Source organism: Ursus arctos, unplaced genomic scaffold (assembly GCF_023065955.2).
Source record: "Ursus arctos isolate Adak ecotype North America unplaced genomic scaffold, UrsArc2.0 scaffold_6, whole genome shotgun sequence".
Lineage (NCBI taxonomy): Eukaryota > Metazoa > Chordata > Mammalia > Carnivora > Ursidae > Ursus > Ursus arctos.
In genome coordinates this window covers 70382851-70397383 of record NW_026623078.1, presented here as the reverse complement: position 1 = coordinate 70397383, position 14533 = coordinate 70382851, and the positions used below count along the sequence as shown (strand labels likewise).

The window sequence follows — 14533 nt, the reverse complement described above, 5'->3', positions numbered from 1 at the left end:
CACACACACAAATTTGGCTGGTGAGCGTGTACTCTCTCTTGCCAACACATTTTTTCCTACTGCCTTTGACAGCACGTACAAGATATAAAACGCGTTCGGAGCTCTGTAAGTGCATGTTCAGTCTACTTGGATTGGCTTCAGACAAACGAGACAGATGTAGCTTATTTGGCTCCAGTGCCTTGCCAGTCAAGCATATGCATGTTTGCACATTACATCTGCGGCGGCAGCAGACACGTCCTGTGACTGAAGGAGCTTGCACATCCAACTTTCCCTGAAACATCTTGAATTACTTTTCCTCCAAGTCTTCCAGCTCTCAGGTGCCTCATCTCTCTTTGCTTTCTCAGGTAAGCCATTCTGTTCCATTCCTCATTGTACTAAGACTACATTTGCCCTCTCTCTGCAAAGGAGATCCTCATTTGTTGTTCAGTAAATATCAGTGGAGTTCCTACGTGGGCAAGGGCTGTTCTGGGTGCTGAGGAATGGCAGTGAACAAGACAAAATTGCCCTTGCCTGGAATTTACATTCTGGTTGGGAAGACAGACAACTGAGAAAATAAATAAATTATATCATGTCAGGCAATGAAAAGTGAAGAATTTTTTTAAAGATTTTATTTATTTATTAAAGAGAGAGAGAAAACATGGGGGAGACGGAGAGGGAGAAGCAGACTCCCCGTTGAACAGGGAGCCCGACATAAGGCTCGATCCCAGGCTCATCCCAGGCTCATCCTGGGCTCAATCCCAGACTCGATTCCAGGCTCATCCCAGGCTCATCCCAGGCTCGATCCCAGGCTTGATCCCAGGCTCGATCCCAGGACCCCGGGATCATGACCTGAGCCAAAGGCAGATGCTCAACTGACTGAGCCACCCAGACGCCCCAAAAGTGAAGACACATTTAAGTAGAGTAAAGGGATGAGCAGGAGGAGTGGGCTGATACCTGGGTTAAGGTGTCCAAGAAGGGCATAGCTGGCAGGTATTATGTGAGCAGAGAACTGGGCACCACCCAGGAAGGAGACACAAAGACAAGTTTTCAACAGTGTCCTCATTGCACAGTGTAAGACATTGCTATTGGCTTCCCAGGGTTGCTGTAACGAAGTATTGCAAACTGGGTGGCTTAAAAGAGTGAAATTTATTCCCTCACAGTTCCAGGGTCTAGAAGTCTGAAAGCAAAGTATTGGCAGGATTGGTTCTTTCCAGAGGCTTTGAGGGAGAGTCTGGTCCGTGCTTCTCTCCTAGCTCCTGGTCCTGGTGGGCAATCCTCGGCTTACAGATGTGCCACTCCAATCTCTGCCCTTGTCTTCTCATGGCCTTCTCTCCCTACATTTTCTCTTTTTATAAGTATATCAAGTCATTGCTAATCCAACGGACTGGCTCACCCTCATCAGGTATGACCTCATTTAGACATAGTTAATCTGCAAATTCTATTTCCAGATAACATCACATTCACAGGTACCAAGGTTTAGGATTTTAGTATATTTATTTGGGGAACACATTTCAGCTTCTAACATGATTGTTTGGGGTTATCACAATGACTAAGGGTACAACAGGAATTTAGGAAAGGGGTCAGGGATGTTAGGCAGACATCCTACAATGTATAACATGGTTCTGCATCCTTTTGAGCATTTCCAACATATTCCTGTAAGTGAAAACCCTGTTTGTAATATAGGAACTAGAACCTGATTCTGTTTTACATGGAAACATAAAGAATATTTACAGGGATTTAATATACTCTCAATTGTCCTGAAATGCAGCTACTGGACTCATTGAGACAAGATTGTACTTGTTCTTTTTTTGCTTTGTTTCATTTTTAAAATTTAAATATATTTGACATATACCATTGTGTAAATTTAAGATGTATATACTTACTGTTTCTAATGTATATGTGTGTATTATTTCCTCTCTCTTACATAAAAAATGGCATACTATATATAAACTATTTGGAGCTTCTATTTTTTTTACTTACTAAGGTATCCTGGAGATCACTCCATATGCATTCATTGAGATTTTCCTTATTCTTTCAAATTATTCTAATGTGTGAATGTACCATAGTCTGCAACCTATCTCCGATGTATGAGCACTTGGGTCCTTTCCAATATGTTGCAGTTACAATAACACAATAAATAACCTTGTATCTGACTTTTGTGCAATTTTTTTGGTACTCTTCCAAGTTTATGTTCAGGATAAGTTACTAAAATTGCCATTGTTAGGTTAAAGGGTAAATGTATATGTTGTTTCTATTCTTGAGGGATTATACTATTTTTTTGATGATCTGCTGGGTGACAAATAGCATCTCAGTATGGTTTTAAGTTGCATTTCTCTTATTATGGGAAAAGTTGAATATCTTTTAAAATGCTTCAGGGTAATCTATTTTTGGGGGAATTATCTGTGCATTTTGTCCATTTTTCTATTGGATTTTTGGTCTGTTTTCCTCTCATTTTTTAAAAAGATTTTATTTTTAAGTAATCTTTATACCCAACTTGGGGCTTGACCTCACGACCCCAAAATCAAGAGTCTCATGCCTTACCAGCTGATCCAGCCAGGCACTTCACCCTCATTTTTTTTTTTTTGAAACAAGTTCTTCATATATTTGGGGATATTAGTCTTTTATCTGTAATAAATCTTGAAAATATTTTCTCCCACTTTGTCATTTAGCTTTTGACTTGGTGACTTTTTTGTCATGCATATTTTTACATAGTTCAATCTGTTCAGTCTATTATTTATTACATACGAATTTTGATGTCCTTTCTTTATTCAGAACTTTCCCAGCAGTTGTTCACCATTATGCATAATCACGTAACCAATGCTGGACTATGGTGGTGTTTGAGTTACAAATACAACACGTGGGTATCTGTCTGCATTTGTAGCTCTTTGCTCACATTACTAAGTCTCACTGCAAGCACCAGACGATTGCATTACATCTGCTCATGTAGTTGTGCCTGAGCGTTTATATATTAAAATGCATATTATAGTATAAATTAATTTCCTTTAATTATCATCTGTATGACAATTAGGCATTACAGTGATTTTATTGAAACTATAATTCATGATCTATGGTTTTCATTTTGGGAGCAAATATTTGTTTTAAAAGAGGGCATTTGGTCCGATAGGGTTGAGCACCGCTCCTCTGGGGGAAGCATGTTTCCAGTTCAGGGTCTAGCAAATTTGTGTGCTGCCTTGGCTTTTCCAGTGCAGGGAACTCAATGAGGCTGAGACGCTGTAACAAGGCGGAAAGTGGGAGGAATGAGTCACCAAAGTAGCCAGGATTCAGATCATCTAGGACCTTGAAGGTCATGGTAAGAACTTTTCATCACACTTTGAATAAAATTCGATGGAGCTTTGAGCAAGGGAGTGACAGGAGCTGATTTAGGCTCCTGTGTGAGAATGCAGAGGGCACACTGGGAGCTGGGATATAGAGGAAGTGGGAGAAGCATAAACCTAGGCCAGGGGATACTGATGGGAAGTGGGGGAGGGGGTCAGAGACAATTTCTAAAATGAATAATTCATCCCTTCAACAAGTCTTTCCTGAACACCTACTATGTATTAGGCACAGTTGTAGGCACTGGGGATACAGAAGTGAACAAAGTTCTTATCCCTGTGGAACTCACAGCTAGAAGTCACAACCTGAGAACTTCTTCAAGCTCTTTGGTGGAAGCAATCAATACTTGTTAGTGTATGTGGAACATAATTCATTGATGCTGTAAAACTATATATAGTCATAAGATTCTGGCAGGCCATTCCCTTGAGGCATCTGGAATGTTTTCAGATGGAAAGAAAAGGGAAGCGGAGGGAGGGCTTTGGCTGGAGTAGGAGGGAGGGCAGGTAGGGCTGGACTGACATTTCAAAGCTGACCCTAAATCAAAAAAATGAAGGTACCTGTCCTTATTTTTAATTCAAAATCAGGAACAATGCACAAACTTAAACACAAAGAAAACAAAGTTTATTCTAGGTTATCTGAGTGGAAAATTCTAGATAAGTTCACAAGCCTCTGCTTTGCTGGTGTTCTAAAACTGTTCACGGTTTACCAGTGGATGGTGAGGAGCGGTGATCATCTGGTCTGTGGATGGACTGAAAGCCAGATTCGATCCCTACATGGAAATAGAAACTTGACTGGGTGCTTAGCAGGAGGTGAGGGGGACTTGTCCGTCCACTCAATGCAGATTGCTCTGAACTGGAAGGAGATTCAAGGGCTTTCAACTGTGAGCTGAGGGCTCTATGCAGAGGGGCTCTAGAAAGGATGAAACCCCCAGGACACCCCACCAACATATTTCATCAATCCTTAACAGTTGGCTAACGACTGGATTTCGATCCAATTTCAGGCCTTTGTGAAAAGCAATGTGTCTATATGAAGTCAGTGGACAGACCTAGGTTTTGTTGGGCCTGAAGCTTATACAGTCTGGGGGAGGCGGAGCTCTTTAAAAAAAAGGATATAAAATTATGAATAGAAAGTTAGACAAGAGCCTTGGAAGAGCCCATATAAGTGAAGGCCCCTGTGGCCCAAATTTGATAAGCTTCACAATCACGAGGTCTCTGGGAGTAACAGTCGTAAAGATGCTCACATCCTTTCATCTCAGAACCCCACTCCTGGAAATCTGTTCAATAGAATCATTGAGAGGCAGTGTGGTAGAGTTCTGTCAAGAGCAGAATAAGGGGGTGCCTGGCTGACTCAGTTGGTAGAGCATGTGACTCTTGATCTCGGGGTTGTGAGTTTGAGCCCCACGTTGGGTGTAGAGATTACTTAAAAATAAAATCTTAAAAAAAATCAGAATAAAATGCAAGGTCCTTTCAATAACCTATAACGTCCTACATGATTCTAAGTACCTCCCCTTCCCTACTCTCTCTGACCCTTCTCCCCGACTTTCTCCACTCAACCATGTTGACCTTCATGCTGTGAGGCCTCCCTGCCAGCCAGGCACGCTTCCCCTCGGGGCCTTTGCCAGTCCCACTACCTGAATGGCTCTTCCCCGCGTATCCCCATTTCTTGCTCCTTACCTCCTTGAGATCTTTACTCAAGTATCCCTTGAGATCAAAGTGAGGTCTTCCCGGACCAACCCAAATCTTACTTTGCTCCATTTTTTCCCCTGGTACTTATCAAGAGTTCATCCAGTATACCTCTTACCTTCACCCTTTTCAATTGTCTTCCTGCCTCCTCTAGAATGTAAGCTCTCAGAGGGCAGAGATATTCATCAGTGTGGTTCACTACTGTATCCATAATGCCTGGAAGAGTACCTGGTGATGTGGAAATTTTGGGGTTTGAAGTGAACAGTTAAGAAAGAATTCTTGAGGTGCCTTTGATGCAAAAAGGATGGTTTTATTAAAGCACAGGACAGGACCCGTGGGCAAAAAATGCTGCATTGGGGTTGTAAGGAATGACTGATTATATACTTTCAAGTTGGCAGGAGGTTAGGGATAGTGTAAGTTTCTAAGGAATTTGGAAGCAAGGTTTCCAGGACCTGGAGGGGTTAGCTGTTGTTAGGAAAAGGTCATTTACTACCGTCTAGTAAAACCTTAGTCATGAGACCCTTGAGATGTATATCAGCAGGCCATATGCTTGAAGGATGATTGCTAACACATATCTTGGGGGGCAGAGATAAAGGAAATTCCCAGAGGAATTTTTATATGTTAAAGGATCCTGGAGGTTGGGCTAATGTTAAGCTAAGGCTGCCTTTTGCCCTCAGCAAAGTATTGACATCGAGGCAGCTGAGTTCCTAGAGGAAGGTCAGTCTGCTTGTCAAGGACTTATCAATGGGCTGTAAGTTGTAAGGAAATTTAGTTTTTTTCTTTTGCCTTTGTTTGCCATATCACCGTACCTAACACGTTGCTGTGAGCTGATTGTGTCTCCCCAAATTCTCCCCACAATGTTGAAATCCTAATGCCCAATGTAATGGTATCAGGATGAGGGGATTTGGGGAGGCTCTACCCTAATGAATGAAGTTAATGCTCTAATAAGAGAGACTGAAAGAGTTCTCTTGTCCTTTCTACTGTGTGCGGAGTAGAGGACCCTCACCAGAACCTGACCATGCTGGTGCCCTGATTTTGAACTGCCAGCCTCCAGAACTGTGAAGAATAAATTTCTGTTGTTTGTAAACCACGCAGGCTAGAGCACTCTGTTAGATGGCTGAATTAAAGTGTACCACCTTGGGCTCTAGATGGACCTGGTGTTAAGTCTTTGTACTTGCTAGCAAGTGGCAAGTTACTTCACTTTTCTGAGGCTGTTTCTTCAGTTATAAATAAAAATAAAAGTACCTCGAAGGGTTGAAGTGTTCTTTTTTTTTTTTTTTTAAGATTTTACTTATTTATTTTAGAGAGAGAGAGAGACGGCAAGAGCGGGACGGGCAGAAGGAATGGGAGAGAAAGAGAATCTCGAGCAGACTCCATGCTGAGTGGACAGCCTGACGCAGGGTTTGATCCCATGACCCTGAGATCATGACCTGAGCTGAAACCAAGGGTCAGATGCTTAAACAACCGTGCCACCCAGGCTCCCTGGGTTGAAGTGTTCTTGTGAAGACTTATTAAGACCATACCCATAAAGTGTCAAATTATTAGTACTCAACACATTATTAGTAAAAAGAAAAAGAAGCTAGCTATCAGTATACAAAAAACATATACATGAAGATGTTCAAGCTGTATTTAGTATTGTAAAACAGGCGTCAGAAATAGGACAACGGTCAAAGGATTATGCTAGACCACGAATAGAATATTATTTAGTCATTAGAATGATAATTATGAATATGAAAGGGATTATTTTTTCCCGAATACTTCCTGCATAAACTCTGGTCCAGCCAGCCTGGTTTACTCGTCTACGAAACATTGAGTAACTCCCACATGCTGGTCCTTTGTGTTAGTTACTAGAGTAAAACTAGTACGTATGAGATGTTTTGGAGTTTATAAAGAGCTTTTACATTTGTCACTGTCAAAGTTGGACTCAGGCCAGATAGACCTGGATTGGAATCCCCACTTACAGTTATGTGACCTTGGATGAGTTAGCTGATGTCTGTTCCTCAGTGTCTGTAACAATAATAATGATTCTGTACCTACCTGTGGGGGTTAGTGTGCCCGTGAAGGGAGACGATGCATGGAAACTTCAAGCCTGAAGCTTGGTAAACGGCAGGCTCTCAATTCAAACAGACAAACAATAAACGACCTCCATGTAGCGGCAAATGATTTTATTATTATTATTAGGGACTTGCCCATGGTCATACACAATCAGTGAAGGTCACACAATCAGCAAAGGACAGCCACAGAACTGATACCCAGATTCATTCCTTTATGGTATATAGAAGGCTGACTAGTACACACACACACACACACACACACACACACGCTCATTAAAATAACAAATGCGAAATGCTTTATAGGGTGTTTGGTAACTGCCTTTTCCCCCAACCCAGTGTGCCAAAATCATTAAAACTTCCCAGACTTATGACTAAAAATATAGGACTGGTTCTGCCAGGCGTGACAGAGATAAATTATTATTCTTGCCATAGCTTCACCTGCAAGATGGGGCTAATGAAATTGGCTCCTCGTTAATGTAAGGAATAATTACATCTCTGCAATGTGCTTTGAATTTCTTAAAGATGCCACTTATGTGGCAAGCATCCATTAGGATGGTGTTCTTGTGTGACTGTTGTGACAGAAGATATTTGAGTCATCAGCCCCCTGTCTGTCAGCATCACTCAGCAGTGCCAAGCTTCAGAGCTAGGCAATATTGTGCTCTTAATTGTTGGCCTCCCTCCAGTATTTTTTAAAGTCCTTTTTTTTTTTTTTTAAGAGAAACAATTGGAAATATACTTCAATACAGCAGGAAAGACGTAGTTAAGGTCATCTTTTCTACCTCAATCCTTCTAAAGTTTTTGACATTGAACATGTACCTTTCTGAACAAGCCTCCTTTCTATGTATTTTGAAAATTAAGTTGGGACAAAATTTAAAAGGTATAAAAGAATATGCAATAAAATATTTCCCTCCTACTCCTGTCTCCCAGCCTTTTGAGTTTCCCTTCCCAGAGGTAACCGTTGTTCCAAGCAAATACTGTGTGTATATTTGTGTGTATGCCTTCTGTACAATACAACTATGTAATGGCATAGTGTGCACATTGTACTATAACTCTTGTGTCCCTATTGCTATGTTATTAGAGACCACTCCATTTTGGGGTGTAGAAGTTATTGTTTTCCAATAAAGGTTGATAGTACTTGACCATATGGATAAACCATAGTTCAATCAGTTTCTTATTGATGGTTAATCAGCTATTTGCAACTCGTGCTATTTCAAAAAGTGTGGCAATGATTCTCCTTGTGCACTTAAAAAAAAGTTGGGAGTCAATCTAAAGCTTAAATTCCTAGAAATGCGTTTCAGTATTGCCAAATTGCTTGCCAGAGAGGCTGTACCAACGTATAGTCTCATCAATAATTCATGAGAGCGCCTATTTCCCCCACACTTCCACAATTTTTCCTAGAACTTAGCCTAATCATTACCTGCAAGTTTTTAAATGATGACTTGTGTTAATGACAGTAACACAGAGACTTCCTTACAAGCTAAGCAATTAAATTCTAGAGCAAGCTGTTTGGGAGCATTGGGGAAGTCCAATATTTAATATAGCTAAGAATACACCACCTTTTTATTGCCCAGAATAGTTTATCACAATATATTATGATTTTATAGAGAGAAAAATCCTGAATGTCCATCTAGTCTGATGGTTCTCAAAGGATGGTCTGCAGATAATTTGGATCAGAATCACATGGTGGGAGGGGATAGGGTTTTGAAAATGGAGATTTCTATTTCTAAAAGTGATATGCTTTCATTGTAAAACATTTCGAAAAGAGAAGCAAAAAGAGAATAGTAATAATGTTGATGTTCCTTTAAGGCCTAGACATGAATTTATCTCATTTGAATCTTCATAACAATCCTGTGAATGCAGTACTATTATTCTCCCCCTCCCATTTTACAGATGAAGAAACTGAGGCACAGTGAGATTGTCATTTTTACATGATATTGCTAATAAGTGGTAAAGCCACAACTTTAACTTTAGTGTTTCTAAAGCCTGAAGTTGAATTCCAGAGCATGCACTCTCTGAACTCTAGAGCACAACCTAGAAATAAATACTGTAAAATGGAGTGTGTGTTGTTTTGTTCTTGGTGGATTTTTTTTCATCTGTAATAATGATTTCATCAGAGAAAACTTCCTTAGCTTTCCACCTAAGCTAGATAACACATTTTCTCTTATTGTACCTTGGATACAATGGGTAGTGGGTATGAGAAGATAGGGAGATGCAGAGAATGAATCTCAGGCAATATCTTCAAATATTATGTTATTTATACAACGCTCTAGCTTTTGTTGTATATCAAAATTGCCATGTAAGGTTTTACTACTTCATATTCCCACCAGCTTTGTATGAATGAGGAGTTTCTTCACATATTCACTACGCTTGATATCCATTAGGTCCCCAAATGTTACATGTTATCAGACTGTGGAATATTTAGCGTCCTTTTATTCTGTAAAAACTGTTTTTTGATAATAAACATCAGGGATGTTGCGCTGAGAAATGTTCTCTAAAATAATACATTGTTGGACACACTTTGCTGTTGGAAATTTTACTGGTGTACATGGAAAATCCCATTCTCCCCGACAGATCTGAGCTATATATATGGTTCATTCTGACACAGGATTTTCAATCTAGGTGCAAAGCTTTAGATAAGGAGTTTTCACACCCAACAGTCCACATTTATCCTGAATTTGAGATTTCAAAGGAAAGAGGACCCTGGGTCTGTTTCTCAGCTGAGGCCTAGGCTTGATGTTAACACTTTTACACACAGCACTGCTTTGCTTTGAGCCCATCAAAACACTGCTTCATTTAAATTTTATCAAGAATTTTACTTCACCCACTCTTTTGATTTTTGAGATGGTACAGGTTCCTTTGCAGTGCAGTGTCCCTTGCTGTAGCGAGTAAATAAAGCTAACTCTGGACTACAGGTGTGTTCCTAGTGGTCTTTACTGGATGGCTTAATCATTTTTTTAAAGCATAATCAAACTTAAACTGCAGGACCTACATCTGAAGACAACAGGAAAAGTTCCATCTCTCTATCTTTTTACAGATTCTTTTAAGAGCAAGATGGATTCTCATCTCCTTGTAATTTAAAACCTACTTGATAGTTAAGATCATTTCTACTTTCAGTCCCTCCAACATTCCAAGCTGGTTGGAGTGGATGTTTTCTCGACGTGGAAAACTCCCCAGTTCTTTGCCTGGGGGGTGGGGGGGGGCGGTAGGGGGGTGGTTCAGCTCAAACACGACCTCATCCAAGAAGTTCTCCCTGACCATTCTCATCTAAAGTAGCCATCTTTCCCACACTCCCCTACCCCCACCCCATCACTCTACCGCATCATCCTATTTTATATTTATTTTTTCCACTCTCCGAAATTACCTAATTCACTTATTTAGTAGTTGTCTATCCCCATTAGAATCTAATCTCCAGGAGAGAAGGTACCACGACAGCTCTGATAGTCGCAGGATCCCCGGTGTCTAGAACCTTACCTCACACCTAATAAGCCCTCAACAAACATTTACAGACTGCAAGAACAAATGAGGAACTATGTACTTTATTTTCCTCCTTCCTTTTTAAACACCTTCCGAGAAGACCCACCTGGATTACAAATCCGGCTTGAACTATGTAGCAGGCGTTTAGCCTCGCCATTGGCGGGAGTATTTACCGTTGCCCCTGGCAACCACTGTTTCCCACCAGTCGTGTCTTCGCCCCGTCTGGCCCCGCCCCTTACCGCTCCGCCCCCGGACTGCCGAGCTTCAGCCCCGTGGCAAAATCTGTGCTTGCCCTTTAAGCGGCGGGACTTCTGGTCAACGTCTTCCGCGGCCGCCGGAAGGGGAAGTTTCGCCTTCGAACTCTCCCTCGTTCGTCCGAATTCGGTGGCGCCACGTCCGCCCATCTCCGCCTTTTTATCCGTGGCTTGGGCGGCTTCCGCCTCGACACCTTCCCCTCGCGGAGCGGGCCGTATCGTGAGGGGTCAGGGGACGGGGAGTCGGGCGGCTGTGCGCATTCTGGCCACTTAAAAGGCGAAAATGTCGGACATCGGGGACTGGTTCAGGAGCATCCCGGCCATCACGCGTTATTGGTTCGCCGCCACTGTCGCGGTGCCCTTGGTCGGCAAACTCGGTCTCATCAGCCCGGCCTATTTCTTCCTCTGGCCCGAAGCCTTCCTCTATCGCTTCCAGGTACTGACCAGCAACGAGGGGAGTGGAGACTGCAGGTCCCAGGAGGCCCGGCGGCGGCAGAGCGTAGACCCGCATGTTGCGGGCGCGCGGTGCCTGGTGGGATTTGTAGTGCGACCGCTCCAGCGGTTTAGGGCGGGTCCTGTGGTCTGGGGGCGGGGTGGAGGCGAAGGGGTTTGGAGCTGGGGCCAGGATGGCTGGAGAAATGGGTTTGGGTTGGTAGGAAGGGACTGATTTCGCCCTTCTAAGATTATGCTTCCCGCCCTCCGCATGCAGACAAGGAGACAGTGGGAAGGTAATTCTGTGATAGTTGTTAATCTTTTGGACACCGGTGATTAGCAGCTTGGGTCCCCCTGGAGCTGGTGCCCTCTGACCTTGCTCTGCCACCCACGTGGGTGCCGTGTGGTTGTCAACTTACTCAACATCCAGTTCTTGTGTTAATGGAGTTTTTTTGTTTTTTTTGTTTGTTTTTTTCTTTGTTAGAGTGGTTTGAGGTCAGATGCAAAGAGTCGTTTATCTGCGTTTAACTCAGTCCCTACCTGGTATCTGGCATGTAGTAGTTGAATGTATGAAGGACTGAGTAAAGAGTAAATTGGTCCAGAAATAGAAAGCCTGGTTATTTGGTTAAGCATGAAGGAAACTGTCCAGAGAATTTGTGACAAGAAAGTATTAGTTTCCCAGAGATGATGTTTATTCACTGGATTCTGTGATTTAGCTCTTTAATTAGTGGCAGGTCAGATACTAAGATCAGACATTAATTTGATCACATTAGTTGACATGTGGATAACACTGTCTTGTCTTCCCCCTCTTTACTGGCTGTTCCATAGTCTCTTTTGCTGGTTCCTTATCTTCCTGATCTTTAAATGTTGTGATGTGCCCCAGGGATCAGTTTTAGGACCTTTTCTCTACACTCTCCCCAGCTGTAGGTGATCTCATTTAGTTCCGTGGCGTTAAATACTTTCTATACACTGAAGACTCTCAAATACAAATTTACGTGTTTTCAGTCCAGATCTATCTCCTGATTTCCAACTGGCTGTTTGGAATTACCACTCGTATGACTAATAGGCATCTCAAATTTAAAATGTCCCAAACCGGATACCCTTTTTCCTTTGCCCTAGAAGTATATAGCAATTCCATTATTACAGGAGCTCAAACTAGTAGTCATAGAATCGTCTTTGACTTCTCTTTCTCCCACATCCCACCATTTGCCAGCTAGTTGTTTGCTGTATTTTAGACATATATCCAGAGTATATGTCCCTTTTCATTCTCCATTGCAAGCCATTATCATTCCAGCCCAGTTCTTTTCTGGCTTTTCTCTAGACAGCTGGAGAGTGATCCTTTTAAAACAGAAACCAAGTCCATCAGTCCTCTGCCCCGAACCTTCCAATGTCTTCTCAACTCAGATGGGTAAAATTCAAGTCCTTTCAGTGGCCTGCAAGGCCCCCTACCGCTGCTCTGACTTTCTCTCCCACCACTCTCCACCTTCCTCGCACATTAGGCTCCACAGTGGAATTCTTGTTGTTCCTTCAGCAGCCAACTCACTCTCCTCAGGTCGTTAGCATATGCTGTTTCTCTGAGGAGGATAACCATGATTACTTCCTTACCTTCTTCAAGTCTCTTCCCCAGTGTCACCTTACTGGCAGGGCTTTACGGATTGCCCTGCATAAAATAGTACCCCTCCTTCACTCCTTCTCCCTTATCCTTAATTTTACTTGCTATATATCACCTGTTGGCATCTGTTAGTCGGCTTCCCTTCAGAAAATCGGGCTCCATGAGAGCCAGATCCCTGACTTGTTTACCGCTGTCTTTGTTACCTAGAATAGTGCCTGGCACATAGCAGGTGCTTTCATGTTGGTTGAATGCATGGAAATAATTGGCACTTACTAGTGTTGGGCACTGGACCCACAATAGTGACAAGGACAGAAAGTCCCAGCTCCCGTGAAGAAAGTGAGAGAGAGGTGTGTGATAGAGAGTGACTTAACATTTGATAGAGTGTTCCAGAAAGGCTTCAGAGAAGATATCTGAACTGAAATCTGAATGCTGAGGAGCCAGCTTTGGGAAGATCTGGCTCTCGGGACAACCTTCTGAGAAGAAGAAATAGTAAGTGGAAGGCTGAGAGGCAGGGACTAGAAACAGAGGGAGGACTGGATGGGTAGTCCAGAGTCAGGTATAGGGATGAGGATTGGTAGAAGAAGACAGAAGTAATGAGGGGTGAGTACGATAAAGCAGAGATGGAAAGGTAGCCTAGGCCTGGATCGTACAGGGCTTTGTGGTTTGAACTTTATTTTGAAGACACAAGGAAGGCTTTGGAGCATTTTGAACAGAGGACTGACAAGATTGTTTTGACCGCTCTGTGGGATGGACTTGACATGTGCGATGAGGGAGAGGGAGGAATCACGTTAGAAGGCAAGATTGATGTTTTGGGCTAGGGGGGCCGCGAAGATAGAAGTGGATGGATTTGGTAGTTGAGTGGCCAAGGTTGTTGGTGAATGGATGTGCAGGGGGAATGGCTGACGGCAGCAGCACTCAGAGATGTCACTGTTTCCACAGTGGATGGCGGAGCCCTTCACCAAGATGGGAAATGTTTAGGAAGGCGGAGGTTTGGGGGCGGGGCAAGGCGTGGATAAGGAGTTCTGTGTTGGCCATGTTAAGTCTAGAGATGCTTCTTAGGCATCCAAATGTGGAAGTTAAGTAGGCAGTTGGATATTAGACTATGATTTGAGCCCGCAGCCAGAATTGCACACTGTTTTCTATTTATTTGCTTTGGCATTTATTTGTGACCTAGTGAATGTTGTGCACTTTGGGCCTGGTGAGTACATGTTGGGTCATGTGTGTACATGAGGAGCAGTGGTGGTAAATCCTTTCGGGAGAAGGATCTGGTCAAAACGGACTCTTTGACCCTCCTTGCAAAATCTTGCTCACTTTTGTAGTCAGACGAGTAAAATAAGAAAGCTTATCTAAGAGACTCAGGTAAATACTGACAGCGGTGACTTGATTGTTAGAATCCTCACTCGTGTCCCGGCTCCCGTGCTTCTCCCGTCTTCCTCATGTTGTTGCATTGGGGCTTATCCCAAGACCAGGGAGAAGCTGCTGGAAGCAGGACAGCCTGCTGATTGTCCACGTGGGAAAAGGCCAATGTCTGTATCTTCTTTCCGCTCCTCTGGCTCCTACCCGTTCTGGACAAATTTAGCTTTCAGACCCACCTGGAGGAACTCATTTGCAAACGAAGCAATTGAAGGAAAAACTGCATGTGAGAGGCAGATGTGTGACAAACAGCGTGTGATGTGCTTTCTGCTAGAGGCTCATCTTTTCCTTAGAAGCTGA

General features: G+C 42.9%; 1 protein-coding gene across 5 annotated transcripts in view; it reads left to right on the top strand.

Moving 5' to 3' along the window:
* Positions 1-239: 239 nt before the first annotated feature.
* Positions 240-14533, top strand: part of DERL1 (derlin 1) — a 44778-nt gene continuing 30484 nt past the window's right edge. Inside the window, exon 1 of one of the 5 annotated variants that reach the window (XM_057307831.1) lies at positions 240-344. Coding sequence is in view for 2 of the 5 variants with exons in the window: in XM_026495493.4 (XP_026351278.1) it covers positions 11060-11212 (153 nt within the window). In the remaining 3 variants the exon portion in view is untranslated. Of the gene's footprint in view, positions 345-10813; positions 11213-11425; positions 11505-13149; positions 13310-14533 lie in introns of those variants that run through there. The other 4 variants (XM_026495493.4, XM_057307830.1, XM_057307832.1 and 1 more) reach the window with 4 other exon arrangements.